We start from the raw sequence: 27,663 nt of genomic DNA on the forward strand, positions 1-27,663 counted from the left end.
TTGTTGTCTTTTTCATTACTGCTTTCGAAACATACATTCACAGGTGGCTCAGGAACTGAATTAATTTCACTGTGAGGTACAAGCCTGATTGCAGACTGCAATGAAAACTATTTTACAGTATGTATAGATTTTTTAGAAATTCCAGACACACCTGTTAAACAAAAGTAACAATCGCTTACATGATCCTTTGGTTCACGCCAAACCATACGTATACCAAATGGCAAAGCCTTCCGCGTACCTTTCAGCCATCCTCTTAAATATACAAAACAATTAGTGCATACTATATCAGGAGCCTGATCATCCATTTTACACTGAAAGCACAAATGATATACTTTTTTAATTAAAGGTTTTTTTCTATTTGATTTTACAGTAAACTCACCATAAACATAATAAAAGGCATCCACATCATTTACACAATTTCGAGGCATTGACACTGCACTGTTAACAAATTTAAGATGACAATAAGACTGAACAAAATTAATTCATTCCTAAATCCAGTGCTTAATACAAACAACACAGCTGTGTTTTGACCTTCACAGACATGATTAATCTTGGCCATGAAGGCTCACACTTCAATATTAAATATGATATCACAATATGTGACTATGATATGACTAAATTCTTTGTGTAGTATCGTTTATTTATAAGTTAACAAATTATGTTAACAAAGTTAAACAATAAAATATGAGCTAACAAAATACGACATAGGAGCTTGAAATGGTAACTATAAGTTGAAAAATGAAAAAAAATCCTTGAATTAAAATTTAAAATTTTTCAAAATTTGTGGGTGATAGAAAAATTCTGATTTCATACTCGTTTTCAGCATCAAAAAGTAGATTAAAATCATGTATTGCATATTAGAAAACAAATATCATGTTTATCAGTGTATTAATCGGGTTAAAAACAATTATGTTGGCAACTCACTACGGGAAAAGGAAATTTCCCACAGGGAATAGGGGATTTACAAGATGGCGGACTGCATCACATGACCAAAATACTGCATTTCTATTGGTCGGTGGCGAAGTACCCCTATTACCCTTTCTTCTAATAATTTTAAAGGCTGGTAATAAAAATTACATAAGCACAGAATGTAGTCTAAAAACCTATATATAAATCATATTTTGTAAGTGAAATTTTAATTTAATTTAAAATAATTGTGTTTTTCTGCCTCAAACTACGCAAAACTGGTTTTTTTTACCCTGGTAACTTCAACCGTTGCACTTCTATCTATATCAGCATCACTATCTTCTATTTATCCTTGTATCTTATTAGAAACGTTATTTAATATTTTAGTTTCTAAATCAGTGTTTACAGCTTTCAACTACTCTGATAATGAAATCTTATCTTCAATGTTGTCTTGATACAGGTTGTGATGAAGTAGTTTAGATTTATTAAAGTAGTTCTGTGTACGAATGAGGATTCCAAGTTCCATACATTCATACGAAGGATCACTTAAGCGCAACGACCGATGTGCTCAAGTTTGCTAATAGATTGTTTGCATGCAGTTCTATCAAAAGACCGTAATGGGATTTAAAATTTCTGATCATAACTTTATTTGTACTTCGTAATACGAACAAAATTTCATAAAATCATTTAAGAAATTACTTTTTGCGCCAGTTAAATATGCACTTAGGGATGGTAGGGCAGATTTCAATCTAAAACAGATTGGTTTTCTTTTGTTTATAATGAGTTTCATTCCATTTAAAAATAGTACTTTGAAAGATTTCTGATATCATCTGCACTTTTTAATTTGATATATAATTAACCAGAAGTTTTTAAAACTTGGGCAGGGGTCGGCAACCTTTTGAGTCGGAAGAGTCAAAAATTACAATTTACAAAATTTCAAAGTTTTTAAAGAGCCACAAAATTTTTTCGAAAAGTTTTATTAAATAACAATTTATAGGTACTTACACTTATAATTATTATTTTAACGCTAATTTTTAAATAATAAAAGCTATAAAATAGATAAATAATAAAATAGGTAATTTATTAAATATATATTTTAATAAAAACACTTTCGCGGTAATATCCAACAGTAGTATTTTGTTTCTTTTTTGACAATTCTTATTGACTTCAAAAAAGTAGTTAGGTATCTTATTTGGAAAAAAATATGTATAACATGTATTTTAAAAATATAATACTTATTATGTTACCTATCTTTACTTCGGTTTTTTTTATTTTTATTATATATATGTACATACATAACTTTGAGAAGATAATTCGCTTCTAACTCTTTTACTTGAAACAACAAACTATACGTCACAGCCAAAGCACTGGTGAAGACGCCAAATTGTCTTGCGTCGAAAGCGAATTAAAACCTACATAGAAACATCCGACGACGGCGTCATTCGAGAGCTTCTGACGGACTGACGACAGTGACGACGCGTGTCACGGCGGAGGGGTGCGGTGAAAAGCGAGTACAAGTGGCAAAGATATAGAATCGGTGCCTAATCCTTGTTAATCGATTCAGAACGATTTTTAAATGTTTTTTTTATAAAATAAATAATATTTGCGTATGGAACTAAAGAGCCGCAGCTTCACATCCAAAGAGCCGCAAGTGGCTCGCGAGCCGCAGGTTGCCGACCTCGGAACTTGGGCATTCTTGATTTTCTGATTACTCGAAGCTTTGGTCTTGTCTGTACCTCTGTTTGCAATGAATTAAAAATAAGTACATTTCTGATATTTACCCTCTACATGCTTATTATTTTAAAATTTTATTGGTGTATCAGGAGTTTAATTATAAAAAATTCCTATTTCGTTTGAATTATAGATTTCACCGTTCTCATAACTTTTTTTTAAATTTTTGGGGAAACATTTCTGAGTTACTAACAACGGTTTGGTTAACAGATGATTTTTCACCACTAATTTTCATGTGAGCAGTTTTATTTCTAATTTTAAAACTATCAATCCATCCACTCTTGTACTTAAAATCTTTATTGCTGAATTCAGCTACAAATTTTCAGATGTGCATCTCAAAATTGCCCAATAATAGATAAAATAGCGAAGAAACTTGTCTCATTCTTGTTATTTTTTTTTAAAATAAATTTTTAACATTTTTTTCGTCTACCGATAAAATTATTATTTGGCTTTTCTTATGGTTGATTAAGTAAAACCCAATAAACCGCACTTGTGTGACGCTGTTGAATTTGCAGTTATGTTTCCAAACGTCCAAATTAAAAAGAATTTAATAGAATCTGATTTCATTTTACACTTCACTTGATTTACAAGCAGAAAAAATTAAATGACACCGATTGATTTTGTGTAAGAGGCCAACTTCATGTTACTCCAAGCAAGATATAAGATACTGTTACAAAAAAAAAACATAGCTAATACCAGATGTTCAGAAAAATGCATACCTGAGGATTCCTTAGTTGTATAGAAATTAAGTGGTGTGTAATGCGAGAGATTTAAATAATTCTAAATTATTATATATCTGTTAGCTGTTGAACCGTGCATTATGTTTGACATTTTTGTCATTTTCATCAGTTTTATAAGTAAATGCGAGTATATATATATTTTTATATCCAAAAAAGAAACTTATATCTGAGACGCAATAACATATAAGAATATGTAAATAAAATATTTTATTCAAACATTTTAGTCAAGAATTTGTACTGACCGAGATCATTTTAAACTAATCCCTTTGTTAGAAAATATTATCTATTGTAGACTTGAAAATCATATTACATTGACACGCAGCATGCTTGCTGATATAACTGCTTCAAAATTCTTAGAAAATATTTTTATTAAAGTCACTTTTTTTAATTTTATACCGTCTTAGTAAAGTATTTAATTTAATTCCTCACTTCTTACTGATAAAAAAGTTATTACAATGATATCACAGGAACTGCTTATAGCTGGTTAGTGATATCTTACTGACCGTAAACAGAAGGTTAAAATTTCATCCCTTTTTTTACAACAGAATCCATAAACGTCCAAGTCTTAACTCAAAGATGTACAACGTAGTGTGTTTCAGGTGAATGCCCTCAATTCTTATTTTTATGTTGATCTCCTCAGAATATTATGTCATTCACTGCTAGTCATATTGCTGTTTCTGTATCTAAAGGTAATTATTAACATGATTAGAAAATTCTACGTTATCGATTAAAGATTCATTCATCAGTCGGATAATAACGTTAACTCTAAATATAGACAAAAGTACAGCTATGTGCTACTCAGGTATATGAATCGTTGATAATTACAAGAATAATGTTCCCATTAATGATAATACTGTTTTTGTTACCCATTTTCCAAAGGTTTGGTTGTCTTCTTAGTCGATCAAATTGATTTTGTTAATGAAATCAAACCGTACTAATTCGGTTTAAAGTATCTTATTTAAACTTACTCAAACGCTGAACATGCAATCGTTATTTGATATTTATTGTGTCTCTATAAATATATATATATATATATATATATATACTTTTGAATGAAATTTAATATTAAATTTTGGGGCTTCTTCAAAATGTCAGAACAGTTCTTAGAATAAAAACATGCAAGTCAGATTCTTGGTGTTGTTAAATACGAATCGTGTAAAATGATATTTAACAAATTACAAATTTTAAATTACCTAATGATGTGAAATATATTTTGATAAACCTATTTAGTAATAATCTAACATTTTTCTTTTAAAAAACGATTATACTGTGTTTAGAGTTGTTAAATAATATTAACTAAAAAAAAAAAAATTAATATTTTACTTACTTTTTTAATGCTTTCTCAGATGTCATAAACGTACTCAAATGCTTTTGAATTAACATTTTCTACGTTTTTATTCCTTTCTGTATATAAGAAAAGTGAGGGCAAATACATAATGTACTTCGTGAATAGTTGTAGAAAAAATCCAATTTTTAGAATTCATTAAAAGATTATGTTTTATTATACAATTCTGCTATTCAAACGAAGCTGTCATCGCATAATAAATAAATGACTGGAAAGCTTCGCGTAGTTTTTAAAATTCTAGGCTTTGCTAAATTTCCCGTTAAATGAAACTTCCAGTTGTTTTATTTATTGTTTTCACATAATTGCATTTTGACTATTTTACGGATTGTTATTTTATTTATTAATATTGGTTACAAAAACTTCCTTTTGGTATTTATAAATTCTATATTTTGTGATGCTCTATTGAAAGTTTCCCATGTTTTCCGTCAATCCTTCTAGGCAAAGGCGGTTACAGTTCCTTTTTATTGTCTGGGGATTAGCATACCTAACCATTAGGATGTCCCTTGGACGTGTTAATGATAGATGTACAGTGTGTGGAGTCAAAGCGATAATCTAAACTAAATCTGAATTGTTACTTTATACATCTGAGTAAATCAAACATTAATTTATAAATAGATCTTATTCCAAATCAAACTTTTTTTTATACTTAAACATTCCTTCACAATGTCAATGTTGAACCGATAAAACCTTACGTTATTCTGATTAGTACTCTAATTTTTTCAGGTTTGGATCGTTTTCTTTTATATGATAAATAAATATGCCGCGTATAATGTTTATCCTATCCGTACATTACGGATTTTTGACGTTCAAAAACTAACTAACCCAAATTTAAAAGACGGATCACATCCAATAAGTAAATGAATTTACAAGTATGACTTAATTTATCACAGTTTTTATGTTAATGTTTTTATTACTTTTTTTTTTTTTTGAGGTTTAAGGGGTATCGACTGCTGTGATCATTAGCCCCATTTCACCTGAAAAAAAAGTGAAAAAATTCACTACTAGCAACATAGCCAGCAGACTAGTTTTGTTTTTTACAGAGCATCTAAAACATAACTAGTCAAATATTTATTGAAATCCCAGAATGAAACACAAAATGACAAGGGTGTAAAGGGCGCTTGCCACTTAAAAACATAAACGTGTTTTAACGAAACGTTGTGAAAACAAATTCACTTCAAAAAAACACTATCAAAAATACCGTTACAAAAATTAAAAAACACTTATCTTAAAAAAAAAAAATTAAACGTATGAACAAGCGTGTAAAGAGGCTTTACCGCCTTACTTTCTCACAGGAGACGTATTCTTTTGTTTAACAGCTGCTGTTTCCTTCTCTCGTTTTGGGCTATCTTCTCTGCTTGGTCGATTTCCAAGTCTGTTGATACGTTCAGCCTTACTTGCTAACGCTGGTGCAAGTTCCTCAATTACATCCTTTGCTTTGAAAGAAGATGCAGGAGATGACACAACCTGCGCAAATGACATTACCTTCGGCGATCTATTTTTGACGATTTTCTTCGCTTCGAACTAGCTCACCTTTTGAGTAGTCTTAATCTCTTGGATTGCAATCTCCTCTTTGTACATCGGACAGTTTCTAAAGCTTGATGAATGATTCCCTAACAACTGATGCGGACAGGCGGATCCCTGCACGGATCTTCACAGACACAGATTGTTTCCTTGTGCAATGTGCCGTTGTGTGTCCAAACCTCTGACATCCAAAGCATCATAGTGAGTCGGGATGAACGAACGGACGTCTAGTCTGTGAAAGCCAGCCTTTATCTTTTCTGGGCACTGTGACTTGTTGAATGTCAATAAGTGCTACGCGGACGGTATAACTTTTCCATTGCGTCGGTTATTCAATCGTCGACAAGCTATTACTCCTTGTTCATTCAGTTCCTCGATGATTTCCTCTTCGGTGCACTTCAGCAAGTCCCTTCACACAACTACACCCATCCACGTATTTAGAGTCCCGTGTGGTGAAACTTCAATGTCTAATAGTCTAATCTTCTTCGCCTTCAGCAGCCGTGAAGATTGTAAATCATTGACATTTTCAACGAACAACAATCCTACTGCAGTCTTACTTACATCCTTTACCGGTTCTCCAGGAGATTCTGTGATGCCTCGGGCTATCACGAAAGGATTTATCTTTCTAAAATCAGATGCTCTCCAAGACGAAGGTTTTTACGTGGCCCCTCTACCAATGTATAATAATAAGGTGTGGAAGTAGACGTATCAATAACCTATATGTCATAAGGTTGACATAACCTATATGTCAATATGTCATAAGGTTGACATAACCTATATGTCAATATGTCATAAGGTGCGGGCGGAGAAACGGTTGGGCGTGCCACGGATCATAGATCCTACCAGGGTTCCCCCAGTCAGCCGCCTCCCGCAAATTTAACCCGAACAAGGGAGTAAGATACTGCTTTACCCATATACCGACATTCCAGGCCTCGCACGTTGCAGTAAGGGCCCCGATACCCTTATCAATAGGACAATCCCTGCCAAGGGCCGAAGTGACTGACGCACGTTGAGCGGTTTGGATTGTTTGGCATTTCTCCCGCCACCACCCCCTTCGGTCGCCCTAAAGTATAAGACCGAGTGTCTGTGCCTACTGAGCGGCTACTGAGCCTCGAAATAGTGTAGCGGCCAGTCTCCTTAATAGCTCCTAGAGCTTACCTAGCAACGTGAGCGGACTAAACGCGGTGCCATACTACACCACCGACTTACGTGTCCCAACCACTCATTTATCATATATTTATTAAAATGGGTAGGCGCACTCCGTCAACTATTAAAAATATATATGACATCCGTAAATTAAAATTTACTTTGTCTAGACAGTAATTCGCTGCCACGCTTAGGTCGCTGAATGCCAGCAAGTACCTGTACACCATATTAAAGCGCTTGCAGCCCTAATTGGCTGGTAGTCAGCCATATATCTCAAGGTTAGCTTCCCACAGCAGTTCGTTAGGAGTCTTTCCCTTAAGTAACCTGCTGATGTCGGTTGAACATAGCAACCGCATCAAGGAACTCCCACACGGTCTGACAATGCGGCTCTCGCCACATTGTTGACTCACCGCTTGTGAGTGGCCAATTTTCCCCTTCACCTCTAAGTTCCAGGGTGGCCCGGTCTCTGCCCCTAGTAGAGCAGTCAAACATGTCAAACATCAGATGTTCATTTTACTGGACCTCCCCGCAGACGCACAGCTCATCAGCTGCCAGGCGGAACCGAAACAGATATTGGTTCAAATTAACATGGTTGGTGAGCACCTGGGCACTCCTTGCCATTAAAAACGAAACGAGGCATACCATCTCCTCAAATCCTGTATAAACTTATACAAGGATCTTCCCTTAGTCGTGGTGTCCCACTCCAGCTGCTATGCTTCCATCGCGAGGCTCTGCAGCCTCTTCCGCAGGCGGGAGATGGGCAACTGAACGAAATTTAGATCCGGTGCATTGTGATCACTGTTCCGTTCCGGTAGTGGCCCGGTCCGAAACCCCATCCCAAATACCTCGGCCTCCCTACCTCTTCGCAATCTCCATACGGCTGCCCGAACTTTCACCACTAAATCGATTGGGAGAACCTTTCCCAATACTGTGGTATCCTCGTAGAGGTTGTTTTAAAAACACCAGTGCATATAATTAAGGCTCTGCGTTGGGCACTCCTTAAATTTTGAACAAGTGCTCTATTCATATCCAACCTACACGCCCAAGACATCGCTGTGCGGTGCAAGACATCGGTAGGGCTAAGCTCACGCCAGCCAACCCTAAATCCGGCTACACAACCGGGAAAAGAGATGGGCACTCCCCGTCCGCATTCCGCCCAGCGTTGGAAAAAATAGATCACGGTCGTACCTTCTGCCACCGCTCCAAACAACGAAAACGAGAAACACAACCGCAACCACCTCGGACAGCTTGGCACAACCAATCCCGTACTCCACAGAGGAGATCTTGAGCACGACTATTTCCCATTAGCCGACATAAGTGAAGATACCGAAGTACCACGTCTTTGCCCACCTCGGACGTGTGCGTAGATATTATTGCACGGACGTGGGGCTTGGTTTGTCTGGGCCATTATTTTTTTTTTGTTGAAGTTTTAGGGGCATCGACTGCTGTGGTCATCACAAAAAAGTTTTTCTTTTTTTTTCAAAAAGAAATCCTCCCTGTTAAGAACACTAGCGACATAGTCAGTAAACTAGCCTTGTCATAACAGTTCATCCAGAAATAGACTTGTCAAGGTGTATTAATAAAACTCAAAAGTAACACATAACAAAGGTTTAAAGGGCCCTTGCCACTTAAAAAAACATTTAAAAACTAATCACTAAAAACACTTTAAAAACTCAAACCATTTGTAACAAAATTCAAATATCAAACAATAGAAATTAAATACTCTTGTTTTGATTAAGCTTTTTCAAAAGTCATGAAACCCTTTATCAATCATTAATTCTAACACCTAGGTTTTCCCTTAGGTCATCCTTTCTTTTTCTGTTTTTCCATCTTCCTGAAGGCCTCAATGTCAAATTCCAAAGTATCTGAGGCTTCAAAGAAGGAGTCTTCCGATTTTCCCAGTAAATTATGGAGCATCTCCTGCTGCTGTCATTAGATGACACCGGCTCAGATGGTGCAGTCAGCAGTGTATCAGAGAAGAGACTCGATGAACTCCTTTCTAGAGCATGTGGAGTGGCCGAAATGCTTGCCCTCTCACTTAAAGACCTCTGTGCTTTTGGAGACTCCATTGTTGGTTTTTCGAAGTCTTCCTTTTCTAAAATCTTTACTTCTGGTTTCGCAGGTCCCTGAGTGGGGATTTTTCAATCTATACTTTAGCTTCAGTCTTCTTCATTTTAGTTTCGCTTTCCTTTTGCTTTGGATTGGTTGTGTATTCCTTGGTTGTGTAACAATCTTTTGTGTGAAGACATCCGCTTCTTTCTTCATCAGTTTTGGATTACTTTCTCGAATTGGTTGACACTTCAATTTATGATCGGCGATACATCCGAACATGTTTGCCAATGCTGGTGCCAGTTCAGAAATTACGTTCTTTGGTTTAAAAGAAGATACAGGAGTTGCAGCAACCTGAGGGTAGGACATAAGCTTCGTTTATAATCTGATAAAAATTAAAAGACATTCAGTACATAAAATCACCATTAAAAATTTTGTGCCCTGAGTCAATCCTGGGGCTGTTAATTTTATTTACAAAGTATTTTTCAAGATATCTGCAAGATTACAATGCATCTCTAACATAAAGCGATGATAATGTACCACTACTATGAGAAACCTGACACATTAAATAACATGGCTCTCCAGTATCATCATAACACTATTTTACAGTAGTAAAATTGGACTAAAGCAAGACCTTCCTTTCCCCCTGCTGATACTTTTAATGTTGGAAGTATTTTAAAATAAATAAGTCTACCCAATCATGGCAAACTTAAAAAAAAATTGTCATGTAAGGAAACATAATTCTCTTTACTTTTTGTCATTAAATTAAGTGAAATATTTTTAAACTTCCTGGTATCAGATACAATTCCTGGTTAATTTGTTGCTCATAATTTCACAACATGCAAAACTGTGAGTGAAGAAATATCAGGTGATTTAAAATGCATCATTGCAGTATCAGAAAACAATCTGAACTGAAAGAATAAAAAAATTTAATAATTTTAAAACAGGAAAACATAAAAAATCCATCTTTATTGATAAATTTGTATATTTATGCTATAAAAAATATAACAACGTAAAAGTGAATTATATGCCTGTAGATGTAGATTTAAAAGAATTGAGGGAAAATAGAAGTGCTGCTTACTGAAAACAAGTTTGGGTGTAGGAAAGGCATAGGAACAAGGGAAGGTATATTGGGGTGGCATCTCATCCTCAAGAAGAGATTAACTAAAGTCAAGGATAGTTACATAGCCTTCATAGATATAGAAAAGGCTTTTGATAAAGTCAAGGCTGTTCGAGATGCTAAAGATGGCTGGAGTGAAATATAGGCATAGAAGGATAATGCATAATTTTTATGTAGGTGAGATGGCGGTAGTAAGATGTGGAGAACATCAAGAGGTGGCCACTGTTGAACAATGAGTATAACAAGGTTGCATGGTATCGCCTTCATTATTCAATGGTCATATAATAGAGGGCTGGATGATGTAAGAGATGAAGTTGGAGGAGTAACAGTTCAAGGAGTGAGAAAAGGTATGATACGATTTGCTGAGATTATAATGATGTTGACTGAAAGTGAGCAGGATCTTGTGGTAATGTTGGAGGAGATGGAACACATGCTCGGTACAGTATATAACATGCACATCAATAAAAAAATACTAAGATTCTAGTGGTAACTCAGCAGCAAGTAAAAGTGCATTTCATGCCAGAAGGAGAACGTTTAGAAATTGTCTACATTTCTAAACTATTTGGACAACAGAATTATGGCAGATGGCAGATTAAAGAAGGAAGTGATAAGTCGCATAAGCCTGGCAAATAATGGATTTAATAAAAGAAGGAATCTTGTTACTTTTAATAAACTTAATAAAGACCTTAGAAAAATACTGCTAAAGACCTTTGTATAGAGTGTTTTTGTATGGGAGTGAGACATAGACAATGGGGGTTGAAGAGGAAAGGAGGGTCGAAGCTTTTGAAATGTAGTGCTACTGCAGGTTGATGAAAGTCCGATGGGTGGATAGTGTCCACTGAGAAAGCGTTTAGGAGAGTTAATGTGGCAAAGCCTTGTCTCTTAAATATTTAAAAGCAAAGGAGAGAAGGTTGGCCATTTGTTAAGGCATGATGGGTAAATTAAAACAATAATAGAAGGTACTGTAGAAGGGAAATGTCTAAAGGTAGACAAGATTGAGGTACACCTATCAGATTATGGATGATATGGATTGTGGAACATACATGGAATTGAAGGGACTTGCATATGGAGATCAGCTGCAAACCAATCCTAGGATTAACAACAAAAGAAGAAGTTATAGATATAAATAATATTAATGAATGAATGTTTTTCTCCTTTCAATTAATAAGAGCTAATTTATAAATGTGTGATATTAACAGATTTTCTAAATGAAAAATCACATTACACTGTTTACAATGTCATGGCTAAGTCCAAAAAAAATTCAGTAAAAACTATAGCATAGTTAACAAATGGTTAATTAACAGTGGTTGAAAATGTTACAAAAAAGTTTTATAGGGAAAAATTGCTGGCACCTCAATTGCTAGTTGTGTTAAACACAGTGTTTTGTGTTTAACACAAATACTATACAATTTTTGTTGTTAAATGTTGGTGATTTAAACTGTAGGATAGTGTTATTCTATTATTCTACATGCGTTTCTTAGTTTTTTATATTATTGTGAATTTTGACTTGTGTTCAACTCTAAACAACATAAATATCTAATTTCTGTAGCACAATAACCACAATCATCTGAACTAATGAAAAATGACATCTTCTATTGGTAAACATTGAGGTAGACAAATTAGTATGAAATAAACAGAGTATCATTATGATACTCTGTTTATTTCATGCTCTTTACTTATTTCTTGTATCTATAATTAAGCCAATGTATTACTACAAACTGAAATACTTTTGATTACCATCTTCCTCAGTGACACAGAAAATCGGTTTACTCTTGACACCTTCGCCAACCTTAGTGAAAGCCCAAACCTGGATGCTGTAATTGGAATATTTTTGGAGTCCATGAAGATCAGTGCTGACTTCTTGTGTTACTTTTGTTGAAGATTCTATCCTCCCTAATAAACATAGTGACATACTATTTTTGTAACAATAAGTTTTTTGGTGTAAAATAATTAAAGACAATTTATTTTTTAATAACTATATATACAAAATAAAACTCATGTCTTTGTATATAAAGCAGATAAGCTCAAAAACTACACAAACAATTTTTATGCAGTTATGCATCAGCAGACCGAGAATTTATTTTGTAATGTTTTGAGTGTGTGTAATTATGACAACCATAAACAGCAGGCTGAGTAGTGCATGGAATTGTTAAGAACTAAGTGAATCATGCTTTCACAGTATTTTGGAAGGAAAATAAATACATATGTGGCAAAAAATAAAATTTTATAACATTATATGAACAGAGTTATAGAAAACAAAATTCCTTAAAAAAGGTTAGGAAAAATATATATTTATCTTGTATGAAGGGTTATATTTAAAATTTTAAGCAATTGTCTATGAAGCATAATCAGTAAAGTCATTTCTTTCATTTTTTTTTTTCAATAATTAAATCATGTAAATGATTTACCAAATGTGATTAAAATGTATAGCATCCTTCAATAAATGAATGACAGAATTATTTATTTGACTTACTTGAAATTAGAAGTTGCAGTTAAATACAAGCAAAACAACCTTAATTTAATTACATTTTTTTAACAACTCAGAGATTTACTTAAAAAAAGACTGTCTGAAGCAATAATTTTTAGAAATCCAAAATTAACTATAGCACTGGGAAAAAACAACAGTTTACATTGTCATAACCAAGAATGCTTCAGCAAAATAAGCACTTGTAAATGAGATAAAATCTTTTATTTAAAAAAAATCAAACACCTGGGGATTCATTTCGATACTTATCTGAGATTCTTCTATATACGAGTTTTATAGACATTAAATTTTACTATTTACAGGACTGCCAATATACTTTTGTACAGGCAAAGAGAATATATTACTTTTTCTCTCTGGTGGAAACTGTGATTAGACATAGCATCAAATATATTCAATGGGCCCAGAATATTCCCTAATACCAATTAAAAAACTTTTAAGTAAAATTTACTAAATTTGTTTTCCAGATTGCATACGGAATATACAAAAATATTGGATTTTGATAATTTAATGAAATAAGAACAATTAGTCTGAAACTATTTTAATGAAAATTTCAGATATATACAACACACAGAATATAACTTAAGGACAAATAACTTTTTATATCTAGGCATGAAAATCATTGCGGTAAAAATCTCAGTGATGAAATAATTCCAAATAGTAAAGGACTGATTTCTACATATGAAAAATTGTGCACCTGAACTTCATAAAATATTACTACTTGTTATTGGTTAAAATAGCGATAATAATTGCACACAACTAAATAAATAACATCCGAACTCATAAATTTTCTGAATTTGATTCAGAAAAGAACATTCCATCATACCACTTAACCAGTAAAGAATTATGAGGAAGATTCTGCTTTTACTTCCTGGTTCTACTGAAATGGTTTTGACTCTTGACAACAGTGCATAGCAGCCAGCAGGACTTGTGAGTAACAATGGTGTATGATATAAAAAAGAGTAAGGAGTTTTATTTGAATGTATCTTCAGTGCACAAATAATACTTTATTGAAGCAGATTCATTAAGGTCTTAATAGCTGAAAAATTTTTGTGGAATGTTAAAATTAGTTCTGTCTGCAACAGAATCAAACTATACTATTTCATTTTGAATCACCTGAATAAAATTCTAAACTTGTGATTATTAAATATTAATTACTCCTGTATGTACGTATTCCATTTAAAATATATTATTTCTTGGTACTTCTTCAAAAAGTTAAAATGAATTTTCAGGATACAAATTGGGGTGTTAATTCTTTGTATGGTGTGCATGATATAAATCATGTTGTACAATGTTTAATAAATTAAAAATTCTAACATTCGTCCTTGTATTATTACGATTTATGAGTATCCTACCTTTGCTAAAAAAAAAAAAAAAAAAAAAAACTAGACAGAAATATTTTTGTGCAACACAGCACACTACTTTGGACTATAAGAGAAAACCTAATTAAACTTGCATTGGCATTTTTAAAAATCTACGCACACAAAACTACTTCAAAGATCTTTGCTCTAATCAGTTTAAACTTATGTTTAATATTTTTTTTAAAAATGAAAATTATTTTCAATGAGTTTTTGAATAATACTAATTTTAAAAGAAATCTGAATTTTTTGCATCTTTGTTTAAAGTGTAAAAATAAATCTTGTTTAAGTACTTGTTTAAGTATCTTCTAAATTTTTTGGAACTGATTTTATTTATTTTATATATTCACATATTTATTATACTATTATAATTTTTATGTGTTAATATTCATAATTCTATTTTTCTCTTATAATTAATTTTATATTTTTTGATGCTGCTCTGATCAAGATTTTATCACTATTTAATCTCATATTTTTAAACAAATGTTGTGACAATTCCTTTTCTTATCTGTGAAACAGCACACCCAATGTAAATTAATTAATAACTTCTTTTTTTAGTAAATATCAATACAGTAAGTTAAAATTTGTAATTTACTAAATATTAGCGATGATTCGTATTTATGGGCACCAAACAATAATCTGACAGCCCATTTTTATATCTTAAACACTTACTTTAGACTTTTAAGAGATGATGTTTTAAGATGGGAGTGTATGTGTTGATTGATATACAATATTTTTTTATGGTGATATGTAAATACAACTGTAAGTTATAATCAGCCAAATGCAATTGTTAATGGTGACAATTGTTTATCGTACTTTATGTAAAAACATAATAGTTTGATATAAGTATAAAGGATAAGACTAATATCTAATTAAAAAACAATGTTTTAGTGATTACTGGGAATATAAAATTTTGATACCAATCTTGACTTCCTCAGATCTATAAGATGTGGTTTAGTAAATCAATGTCAGTGAATCAGAACTATAAAACCATGAATTTTTTGAGTTCCATCAAAAATACCTCTAAATACAGTCTTCAAAAATTTTTTTTTATACCGACCAACAAACTTAAAATACAACAGGTTAAATTTTCATTGAATAGTAGTGAAGATATTCACTATACTGAAGACAAGATCTTCAGTATACTGTTGACATAACTGTACTCTCATTTTAATTTTTTGACTTACAATATTTTTAATCTTTTAATGGCAGTTTGAAAAAACCGAAATATCTTGAGAAAATACACCTCTTTTGCAAGTAAGGGGGTTAAAAAATTTTTTAAATTATTTTTTATTATTAAAACATATCGGCAGTAACCATGTTTAAGAAATAATTTTTATGTTCAGGAGCTGCAGTGTAGTTAATGTGAGGTTAATAGATCTTGGTCGTGGATGTTGAGTTGTGCTCATAGTGTGAGTGTTATGGGATTTAATTGTTTTGGATTTTGTTTAATTATATTATTATTAATATATATTACAATATTTAAATAACTCATTTTTGTTTGGTGTTTCATTATAGGATCAGATTTTAGTCCAATTCTGTTGTTTTTGTTTATATTACTGATTTTGTAAACATTTTCTCAGATAATTTAATTTGCCTAAGAAGTTGTTATTATTTTTCTTAATTGTTAGTTATTTTAGTATTATGAAAAAATCTACTGTTTAAAAATGTAACTTTTTCTGTCTCATTCTGATTTATTTTGTTTTGAATTGAAGTTAAGTATCTGAAACTAGTATTTGCTTTCTATTGAGTTTATTTACATACATTTTCTCAGAATTAAGTTCTTTACAAATTATGTTGAGAGCTTTTATTTGTTCATCAACAATTTTACAAACATAATACCATAAATTTAAAACGTAGTAGTAGCAAGTAATCTAGCCATAAATTGAAAACATGTTTTCGGAAATATGTTTATCGGAACTGTTTTTGCTTGTATTAATGTCCCAAAATACTGCTGTGGAATTTTGAATTGCTCAGTAAATGATTATGTAAAGTGTTAAATTGGACATCACAAGGGCAATTAAAAATACTAACTTATTACTACTGCTATCACTTATACCTTTAGCTTTTCCATCATTATTTGATGAACACATTATTAATGAATACAGGAAACAGCTCTGGTATTTCATTTTTATCTAAACCTACATGTATGCAGACCAACTTTTTATGACCACTGACCTTCTGGCAAATCTTCCATATTTTCGTAATAAACTTTATACCCTTGAAGTTTTCCATTTATGAACATCTGTGGTGGGGATTGCCACTTGACTGTAAGAGTTTGGGAACTCTGCGGTGAACATTTAATTTCTAAAGGAGGAGCAGAAGGCACTGTAACAGAAAAAAGCAAAATACTTATATACTATAAATTGTATCATTAAGTGATAAGGGAAAATATTTTTAATTAATCATCAAGTCAGTGTTAATGATAATTACAGTGCCAGGGACATTTCTATTGTATTCTTACAATTTCAAATAGAAACAGAGGTAAAATTTAAAAGTACACATGCAAACTTTGTCAGATGATTTAAATCATATTAGACTACAGGAAATGAAAACCGAATATAAAATTGTAACAACTTTCTCATTTATTAACCATCATTTAATACTGCCAGAATTTTAAAAGTATTTTCCTTCAAATAATAATTGAGATATTTAAATTTGTTGATCGGCATGACAAAACATGATAATATTTACAATTTAAAGATTTAATTACAAAAAGTATTCTTTCAGATCTATTCAATGCTATTTATAGATCTTCTAAATTGGTGGAATTAATGGTGGCACCACTTCTTTATCTTAAATTGTTACCTGTGTTGAATTAGTTATAGAACTGCCTTAGTACTCAGTTGAACAGCACGTTTTGTTTATTCATATAACATGATTTTTTTTCTTAGTGTTAAGTGTATTGAGATTTTGATTTTTATGTGCTATATGCAAAATTTGCATGTTGCTGTTAATATCTGCATGCATATACTATTTCTAGGAGGTGATTTTTAAATTAATTCTGTTGTAAGTAATGCTTGTATATGTTTGTTGCATCTATGGGCAAATGTGCATCAGATCTGCCAATATAGTATTTAGTGCTGTAATGGTAGTTTAATTTGTGTACTCCTGATTTTTGTTTATCAATTTGCCATATTATGTCAGAGTACGTTATCAAAGTACACAAGTACTTTATTTCCAGTTTAAAAAGTGACAAAGAAACCTTTCTCGAAAATATTGGCAATTTTGTATTAATTTTGATCAATGTACATTAGAATTATGTATATTCTGTGACTATGCTATTTTTCACTGTATTTTATGAAGAATTTTGTATGAGTGGGTGAGTGAGTAGTCATAGAACGTGTCAGAAGTGGACAAAATAAAATTATTACTATACATTAATGAATGTTCATTACTGTAATTCTTTAATACAGATTTATAACAGGTTTTACATAATCTAAGATTAACTTTTTGAGATGTATTCTTTTTATGATAGTAAAGATGATAATTTGATTTGTCAGGATTGCTTAATTTTATTGCATGACATTTTAAGAATATTGCTCAGATTTGAATTATCCATTTATTCATTCTAACACTTAAGTGGACTCTTAAATTAGTATAATTGTATATATATGATGAAATTATTACATACATAAACTTTTGGTTCAGTAATGATAACTGTTTAGAATATTTTACTATAACATTTAATTATTCATAAAGCAATTCATCAATTTAAAATTCATTGTGCTTATACATATATTTTCATTTTGTATGTTGTATTATTAAGATTTATTCAGACATTTCATCCTCTCATTAAAATGCATGTGTTAATGCACTTATGAGGTTGTAAAGTAAATAAATAAATTCAGTGAACCCAAAGAAGAATAAGTAATTTGTCGTGTTCATATTCTACTGTGAAATATTTATCAGGATGCAATTTAATGATGAACGAGAAGAACATACGACAATGTCTTTTGTTACCTTTGCATGTAAGTGTAATATTATTAACAAAAGTGATGTCAATACACTACCTTGTCACTGTACTTTTTCATTATGTAATATGAGAGTGTTTTCAAGTTATAAAAACATTTCAGCCAGGAGGATAGAAATAGTTAAACCTACCAGTAGACCTGATTGACTGTAATATTTATTGTTAAATGTGAAGTACTACACTGTGGTTGGCTTATGCATAATTTCAGTGTGTTCTATGGAATTTGGTTTCTTTTAGAATTTCATTTAGTACCCTGATGCTTCCTCGTACAGGTATGAGTACATCAGTGTAGGAACTTCCTATATCAAAGTATGTAGGTCCTTTTATTCTTTTTTTGAAGTGTGAAACTTTTACTTATGTTGATAAGTTGTTTTGATTCTTTACAGAAGAACTATTTTCAGCATTTGTAATCTAATGGTGGTTTACATTTCTTATTGGTTTGCACATGGAAGGCTGCGTTTTAGATGATAATGATAATGCAGCCATTACTTATGCTGGTATATATATATATAGTTGATAATGCATTTAATAAATAATGTCTTGTTTGTGGATTTGAATTGTGTCATTAATGTACATTATAGGGAGTATTATTAATATGAAGAAATATTTATTTGTGTTATTAATTATGGCTTTTTAATATTTCTATTTTATGTTTTGAATTAGATTTTTTTTACACATCATGAATCTAGGATGTAGTGTTTAATTTTTTTCTAATGTTTTGTTGAATCATTCATATCTTTAGTTTTAACCTCTGTTCTTCTTATTATTCAGGATTTAAGAAAAAACAAACAAATGCAAGTTTTATTTTATTATATGAGCTGATCATAAATATATTTAAAACAACCTTATTTACAAGCTATTTCACAGTGGTAAAACTATGTTCGATATAATAATTTTTTTAACTGTTTTCATACTTGCTATTCCTTTCAAAAAGTTATACAAAGGAACTTTTTGCTCACTTCAGTTCAGCTGTAGTTTTTTATTTGATCTCCAGTCATCACAATGCACAGGTGATAAGTCCAAGGTAATATTATTTTAATTAATTAATATATATTATCTTATAATAACTTTTCAAGTGTTAACTAAGACAATATTCTGTAAAATAAATTAAATAATAAATACCAGAAACATATGTAAATTAAATGATAAATAAAATCTAATTGTGTAAAAATTAACTGTGTGATCTGTAGATTTAAGTGAAATACAATGCATTTCTTTTGATTAGGGTAAAGTACAGTATTAAAATATTAGTGTTTTATATAAAATTTGTAAAAATTGTAAGCTTGTTAGTTATTTTTTGTTTGTTTGTAGTTTACCAACAAATCAGTTTTTATTTTACGATATTTCAGTATAATTTTTAATAATTTCTCACATTTCATTATTTTGTACTTGCTGGACAGGCTCGCTTCGCTCGCCGGACCGTTTAGCCAGGGGGCTCTGCCCCCTGGACCCTCGACGCCTTCGTATCCTCATGTTTGTGACAATATTAAGTATTTTGCAGAAATATTTTAAGAAAAAAATATCAGTGTGTAGAGAATATTTTTCTGAACATTTTGGTGTCTTTATATTTAAAATAGGCTTAATGAATGAGTAGATATAGAATTTAATAGTTTTTAATAGAAATATAATATTTAATGCTAGCCATATTAATAAAAAGGAGTTGGCTTAGGGACGCCGTGTCGTCTTGTTCGTTTAGTTTTATGTGTGTTCGTATGAGGTTGTGTTAGTTGCCAGTCCAGCTGCTGCTATTGGCGCAGAGCGGACCATGTGACTGGTACAGAGCGGACCGCGTGAAGCGCCGGGTAGCTGCGCACAAACGACTCACTCCTGCTAAATAAAAAAATACTTTTTTACTGCTAAATATTAACTAAATACCTTTTTTTTATTAATGAAATAAAATAAATGAAATTAATAAATAATAATTATAATAAATAAGTACAATTATAAAATAAAAATAATCTGCGCTTAGAAATTAAATTATACAATCTGTAAATTAAATGACAACAGACTGCTTATAGTGGGAGAGAGTCGTGAAGGGAGCCGTGGGCAGCCGCCCGGTGCACCAACATTGGTCCGGTCTGCGTCAATAGTAGCTAAAATAAAAATGTGAGAACATACGGCAAATAACCCACGCACCACCATTTTTTATAGAGTGAAAATACTAACCCAATTTTTTTTTGTTGCATCAATTTTTCATTTTTCAAGTATCATATTTGTATTGGTTAGAAGCATTATTTTTCCTTTTTTTGGTCGTATGAAAACATTTTTGTTTCTTTTTTAACAAAGACTTAATTACTTAAATGCAAATTTTGAAATAAATTTAAATAATAATAATAATGCCCTGAGGTAGATAATCCCCACACTCGGAACACATCACCTACATTGCACGTCCAGAGCAGTTGCAGCTGAACATACGTGCAATACATATAGCTGGCTAACGGAGCTCCGAGTATTTTCCTCGGAAATGTTATCATTTTTGACCTGTCTTAAATCTTCAGGTCATTATGTGATTGAATTTTTTCGGCCACCTGGAGATCATGTACACTGAAAATGATTTGGAAATAGCCTTATACCACATTTAGAGCAACCGATGTGATAGCCAGGGTTTGTGTAATGGAGACCCTTCCGTCATCCACATGCCCCCGCGATGGTAAGCATGTAGCTAAGGTGGTATGTATGTTGGTGCATGGGAACCCTGAAAGCTTAGTGAGTAGGGGCCTGGAGTCAGTGCAAAGATTGCGCATCCGCTCTCTGCCAGGACATATGCCGGTTCCACTGGATATCAGGTCGGACCTCCAAGTTAGTAGCCTGGAGTGGGGGTGTATCCTGGCGGGTTGCCTTGCTAAAGAAGGGATCAACTTTAATGCAATATTCTGAACAACTCAACGTGGCACAGGTTGCACGTAAACACCCTCTTTTAGAAACAGCCGATTCGCCAGAAGCGAAGAGGAAACGAAGAAAAGATACAGGCAGAGTTAGAAAAGATTTGAATAGTCGTCAAGCCTTCTTTAGTAATAATGCGTCCAAACCAAGGCATCTAATGGTTACAAGAGAGAATGGAAACTTCCAGAAAGTCAGCCCATTTTTAATTGCTAGAGATTACAAATTGTGCTGGTGGTCCTGTCAAGGAGATTCGCAAACTTTCAATAGTTTTTACATCGAAACTGTAAACGATAGTCAAAGCGAAAAAGAAGATGGTGAGTTCTCTGTGTTTGTACAACCACATAGTACGCTTAACTCATCGAAAGGAGTAGTTGTTTGCCGTGATCTTCTCAACTGTACTAAAGAAGAAATAGTGAAGGAAATGTCATATCAAGGAGTCCGATCAAGCATCGGACTCTGATCTAGTAACATACGTTACTGGATGAGATAAACTCTCTTTTTGACCTGTGTAAATCGCTCCCCTCATCCAAGAGACCTATTAAGGAAGCTGTGCAAAGTATTCAGCATCTGGCAGTTGGTGTTGCTGAAGAGTTTAAGGAGATGAGAAAAAAACCACAGAATGCGGACAAATATACTCAAACCTTTAGAGTAGGCATTGACTAACTGAGGCACTTACTGGAGGCTGGTTATGAAGATGAACTTATTGATGCGATTGATAAGAGGTGGCCTAGCTCAGTGTATGAGAAGGTGTTAGTTGAATCTGGTTACCCTCAGGAAAATGATGAGAGAGCCAAGATTTTTGTACTGAATTCTAATAGTGACAAGAACGGACAATTTGCCACTCACGTGTGCAATGTGGCACCTGGGGCAAGAAAGAAGTTAAATGGTGAAAAGCTTTCCTCAGGCAGTTATAAGATATTTTTCCTCTGCAGCTATCCTTGGAGAAGATGATGAACTTGACCGCAGGCGACAATTATGTTAGCGTAATTGAAGGAGATGGTAGAGAGGTGGTAGCTGATCTAATCATGAGTCTAAATAAATTAAAGGAGGCGGAAAAACATGATATAGTTTTCGTGACTACCAGCGGGAAGTTGGGATTAACTGTAAGAAAGACACTAGAATTCTGAATCAGGAGGCAAAACGTAGTGGCTACTTTATTTCTTGTGAATGTGGACCCTAAAGTAAACGAGAAGGAGACTCAGAAGTCAACGACTATGGTTGTTCGTCAGCAGGGTACCACTTATGCTGACTTGCTCAGGTGTGTGAAGAATTCAGTCACACACTGGTGTGTCAAGAATTAGGTAGGACCTACCTTTTAGGTAGGTCCTCACCTAAGGTACCAAAGGTATCAAAGGTACCTATGAAAAGGTAGGGGAGAAGATATGGTAGTCACAATTAAGGATGGAGAAAAGGCACCCCAGACACTAAAGGAGCTTATTATGACTGCTGTACCTATTTGGCGGTTGGTAAAAAGAAGCATTGAGATAATCCGTGGTACATATTAGGGATCTTGATACGGAGGGGATGACCGATGAGGTCCTGACTGCGGTCAGGAAAGTAGTGAAGGGCTCCACTTCGGCCAGAGTTTCCTCGATATGCCTAGCTTATGGCAATTCACAGAATGGCACTGTGAGTTTGCCAATGGGTGAGGCAAAGAGACTGACGGCAGAAGGCAGAATAAGGATTGGGTGGCAGTCCTGTCATGCTGAAATAAGGAAGCCTCATGTTTCCTGTTTCTGATGCTGGGAGATAGGCCATTCCACAGCTCAATGTAAGGGCACGGAAAGACGTGGGCAATGTTACAACTATAGAGGCATGGAACACAAGAAGTAAGATTGCAGAGAAAGGTCACACTGCGTAGTGTGTGATAGTACTGGTCATTGCATGGGAAGCCGGGATTGTAAGCAAAGGAAATGATGTGTCTTTAGTGTTTAGAGTGTTCCTCAAGTTCTAATTTGGGTCCTCTGCTTTTTAATATTTTCATAAATGACAATTTATTTCTTCTAAGATTCTTTTTTTTGTGAATGACATCACAGCCTAAGATGAATCAATCAATTGTTTTTGCGGAGTAACAATAATAGAATTTATCAATGTTCTCTTGCTAATAGAAAGCCCCTCAATCTTGGAAAAGCTGACGCCATTACATATTTTGAAAAGACAACAACAACTCTCAATATTCAAGGCAAACAACAACTGCTCTGGTTGTGTTAAGGGTGCTATGCGGTTGCACAGATACCGTAAATTCTTCAACGCCTGGACTTTTTGCCCTTGACTGTCGTTGAAAGTTTCGACGTGCAATCCATTAAAAGTCTTCCAGATTTCCTTGACAGGACCACCAGCACAATTAGCTATTTCTCTAGCGATTAAGAATGGGCTAACCTTTTGGAAGTTACTATTCTCCTTCGTAATAATTAAAAATCTTGGTTTGGGAACATTATTTCCAAACAAAGCCTTTCTCAAATCTCTACTGATTCTATCAGCATCTTTTCTGATTTTATCTGTCTCTTTACTTTTTTCCTCTTCGCTTGTGGCGAATCAGCGGTTACTAAACGAGGATGTTTATGTGCACCCTCTGCCATGTTTGTTTGTTCAGGAATATTCATGTACGTTAATCCCTTCTGTAGCAAGGCTAGCCGCCGGGGTACACCCCCACTCCAGGGCTACTAGTCTTGGAGGTCCGATCTGGTACTCTGGTGGAACCGGTATATGTTCTGGTAAAGAGCGGATGCGCAATCTCTGCACTGACTCCAGGCTCCTACTTACCAAAGCTTTCAGAGCTCCTGTGCACCGACATACATGGGCACCATTGCTACATGCTTGCCATCGCAGGGGGCATGTGGACAACGAAAGGGTCTCCATTATACCTGCAATAACATTGACCCTGGCCGCCACATCACCAGCTCTAAATATGGTATGAGTCCATTTTCAAATCGTTTATTTGTTCATATCCTGCAGGCGGCCGAAAAATCCAATCCGTCTGGTGACCTGAAGGTGGAAACAGGTCAAAAAGAAAAGCATATCTGAGGAATTTACTCGGAACCCCCATTAGCCAGCTATATGTATTGTACGTAAGTACAGCTCTTGCCGCCCTGGATGTGGAACATAAGTGTTGTGTTCCAAACCTGGGGATTATTATTATTATTATTATTATTATTATTATTATTGTATTTATAATATATTGTACATATTTATTTTTATGTTAATAAACAAATTTGACAACTTCACGAAAATCTTCACTGACAGGTCAGTGGACCTGGCCCAAGTCAAATCTGGTGGTAGATATATATGGAAAACACAGGAAAGCACTATTTTACTCTAGAAACTCATGTTCTAAACATGAATTGTGAATTCCTGTCATCAGTGCAATCCTGACAGGATGCCTGATATTGAATATTGCAAATAACTGCACCCTTTCAGATTCTAAATTAGTCATAGTATCTGAAGAAGGAGGATTCTGGGGATTATTCTTTCTGAATAGCAGAGATTATTCCATCTTTACACAAATAAAAAAAAAAAGAATCAAGAGTTCCTTTTCAGGTAAGAGCGGGCTGATAATTTCAAAAGCTGTGGCAAACATGCACCCTAGCAGCATGTTCAGAGAGACTTGGATAGAAAGGCCTGTGTCCCCTACATCTACACAGGCCAACATCTACATGAGATTCAATGAGAACCTATTGATTTGGCACTATACTGGATTGTGCTGAGGGCAACTGCCACATTTTCAGCTACTGCTCACATCGGCTACATCATTACTGGTAATTTCTCCTCCAATTCCAGTTAAAGAAGTCCTCAGCCTGGGGGTGGGTTTGTGACAAGGATGAATTGCTAAAGTTGTTTTGCAACTATGCATGAGCAGCTCTCAGAAATCACATTACAAAGGACCTTTACAACAATTCTGGGCATTTGCTTCTACGGCATATCGTGGACATTGAGCAATCAGCATTACCTTTCACTGAATGCTTACTCAAAGAAAATTAAGTATTATTATACTTACTACTTAAGGAGATTTCTTTTTTATAATATCTAGAGATTTTTTATCATATAATAGCAATTTAGTGATAATTTACAATTTTCAATTAAAAAATACATAATTTTCTAATAAATCTGTATATATATTTTAGTTAAACTTAACTTATTCATCACCAAGTACTGAGTCGATGTTCTGCAGGCTGCATATAGCAGGTCTCTTCGTAATGCAGCCACTCAGCCTACTCACACTGAGTGGCTGAAAAATTCCATTACAACTTCTTAAAGATGGCATTTATAACAAACTCGAGAAAAAAATTAAAAACATAAAAAATCCATCCAGTAAACAACTTCTTATGATTTAAATCCACAGTCTGTGTTAACATATTGTAGGAGTCATTAAACAAATTAGTATCACCTACTCTTATGAACAAAAAGTAAACAAAAATGTGAATATTTTTGTATATCTTCCTGTTCTTGGTGAACATGGGCCAGTAATGAATAGAATGAATGAATGAAATGCGTAAAAAAAATTCTTATAAACTATTTCTACAACTACAATTTTACTATAGCCCTTTTCAACATTCTTCCAATTATTTCTATACTGCACCACTGTCATCTAGGTTTTGCCTCCTAGTACTGTCTCCATATCCTCTCTGGAGAGGAGATATTACAGAAAGGATTACAGTAAGTCATGGGTCACAGTGGGCTTGAACTACTTTTTAACTCAACTGACATAAGATCCCTGATTTTTTTTTGTTGGATATGATAGTTTAACCCTTAAGTAATTTCCAAAATAATTAAATATCCTCTTAGTAACTTTAAAAAAAAAATTTAAGTTACAAAGTTTTAAAGTTTTTTAGCGTCAATAATGCACACATTATTTTTCATTTCAATTATACCCTACAATATAAGCTGTTATAATATTTTAATAACAGGTTTACTATGTAACCTGCTAATTATTCAAAAATTCATTATTTTTTCAATACAGTTAATACAAATGCTAATTGTTTAAATCATCAGAGTTCAATTATTGATGTTAATTGTTCCACAAATAAAATTGTCTGTTGAAAATTTCTTGTTTTGCAATCGTGAAGATATTGATGTTATTTATGCATAAATTATTTATCATTACGTGCAAATTCAATTAGAGTAAGTAAGTTATTGATAAGGAGAAACCATTGTTCAAACAACTGTTAGGAACAGGGTATTACTCATTTTAAATATTTCAATGTATGTGAAAGTATCAGGTTATATAATGAAGCACTAATTAGTTTGTATTACAAAAATCTATTAACTAATCGAGAATACATATATTTTGCATTTGTACAGTAATTTAACATTTTCAGTTCAATTGAAAGTAATATTTACAATTTTTCAAACATGAGGACTATTATATTTATTCAGATACAGCTTCTAGTAACTTATTTTTACACTCAGAATGAGGTGTTCTAGCTTTTCCCTTATTCCAAGTCTACTTGAAATCTGAATGTATTGATTCGCTGTGCTGTTCACTGTAGAGACCCAGTCTCCCCCATATTATTTCTGGAGCAAAAATCAGAAATGTAGAAAACAACAGCAGTGTGAACCTTTGGTGTTATGTTAATTTTTAAATTCAAATAACTTTCATGAAAATTATTGATATTATTCATATAATCTCGCTTTAGAAAAGCGAAAAAACAGGATCGACAAATTTTTGGAAATTTGTGAAACAGTTGACAAATGGCAAACATTCTGCTCTGGCTTGCAATTCACTCACAACAAATCAACTTTATTTAACATAGTTTTATGGGTGTTCCCATCCCATCCAGCAAAAGATCCATAGTTGATTTGCTGGTGAACATTGCATGCATTTGCCCAATTCAAACTTTCCTCTTTGAACTTCAGAAGTATATGCTTAAAAAGACTGTTCACAACTCCAAACATCAAATGCAATTCTGGGGTTGGGATAATATCGATGATTTCCATATTGTTGTTTCGAGTAAGAATTTGGCTGGTGGATGCAATTTTCATACAATTTTGCATCTTCTTTTTTAGTCCCAGCTACTTTCCATGCCTCATACCACTTGAAAGCATCCACAGCAGAGCACCATTGTGTATTTTTTTCTTATGTGCAGAGACCAAATACAAGTAAAACAGCTTGAATGAGACATAATCCCTACCAACAGATTAACTAATTTCAAGTCTATAGCAACTTTGAATCTTGGTAATTCATTAATCTTCAATAACAACCACAGTTTGAACGTGTCCAGACACATTCTGTTCTCATGATTTTCTTGTACCCCTTGCCCTTGCCAAATGATAAGTAGCTTTATAACTCCTGAATACTTAAATTTGTTCGCAAAAGTGGCATCTCTGTTTTTTTGCAGTTTATGCTCATCTGTACACTTCGCTTGCACTATTACCTCTTCCACTTCACTTCGTAGACACACATACCTTCAAAAAT

General features: G+C 33.3%; 1 protein-coding gene across 1 annotated transcript in view; it reads right to left on the bottom strand.

The window, feature by feature from the left end:
* Positions 1 to 27,663, bottom strand: part of LOC142323063 (cell adhesion molecule Dscam2-like) — a 300,598-nt gene that overhangs the window by 78,486 nt on the left and 194,449 nt on the right. The window contains exons 20-21 of the mRNA XM_075362191.1: positions 16,574 to 16,723; positions 12,293 to 12,448 (exon numbers count right to left, since the gene is read on the bottom strand). Coding sequence (XP_075218306.1) covers positions 12,293 to 12,448; positions 16,574 to 16,723 — 306 coding nt within the window. The remainder of the gene's footprint in view (positions 1 to 12,292; positions 12,449 to 16,573; positions 16,724 to 27,663) is intronic.

Source organism: Lycorma delicatula, chromosome 4 (assembly GCF_047948215.1).
Source record: "Lycorma delicatula isolate Av1 chromosome 4, ASM4794821v1, whole genome shotgun sequence".
Lineage (NCBI taxonomy): Eukaryota > Metazoa > Arthropoda > Insecta > Hemiptera > Fulgoridae > Lycorma > Lycorma delicatula.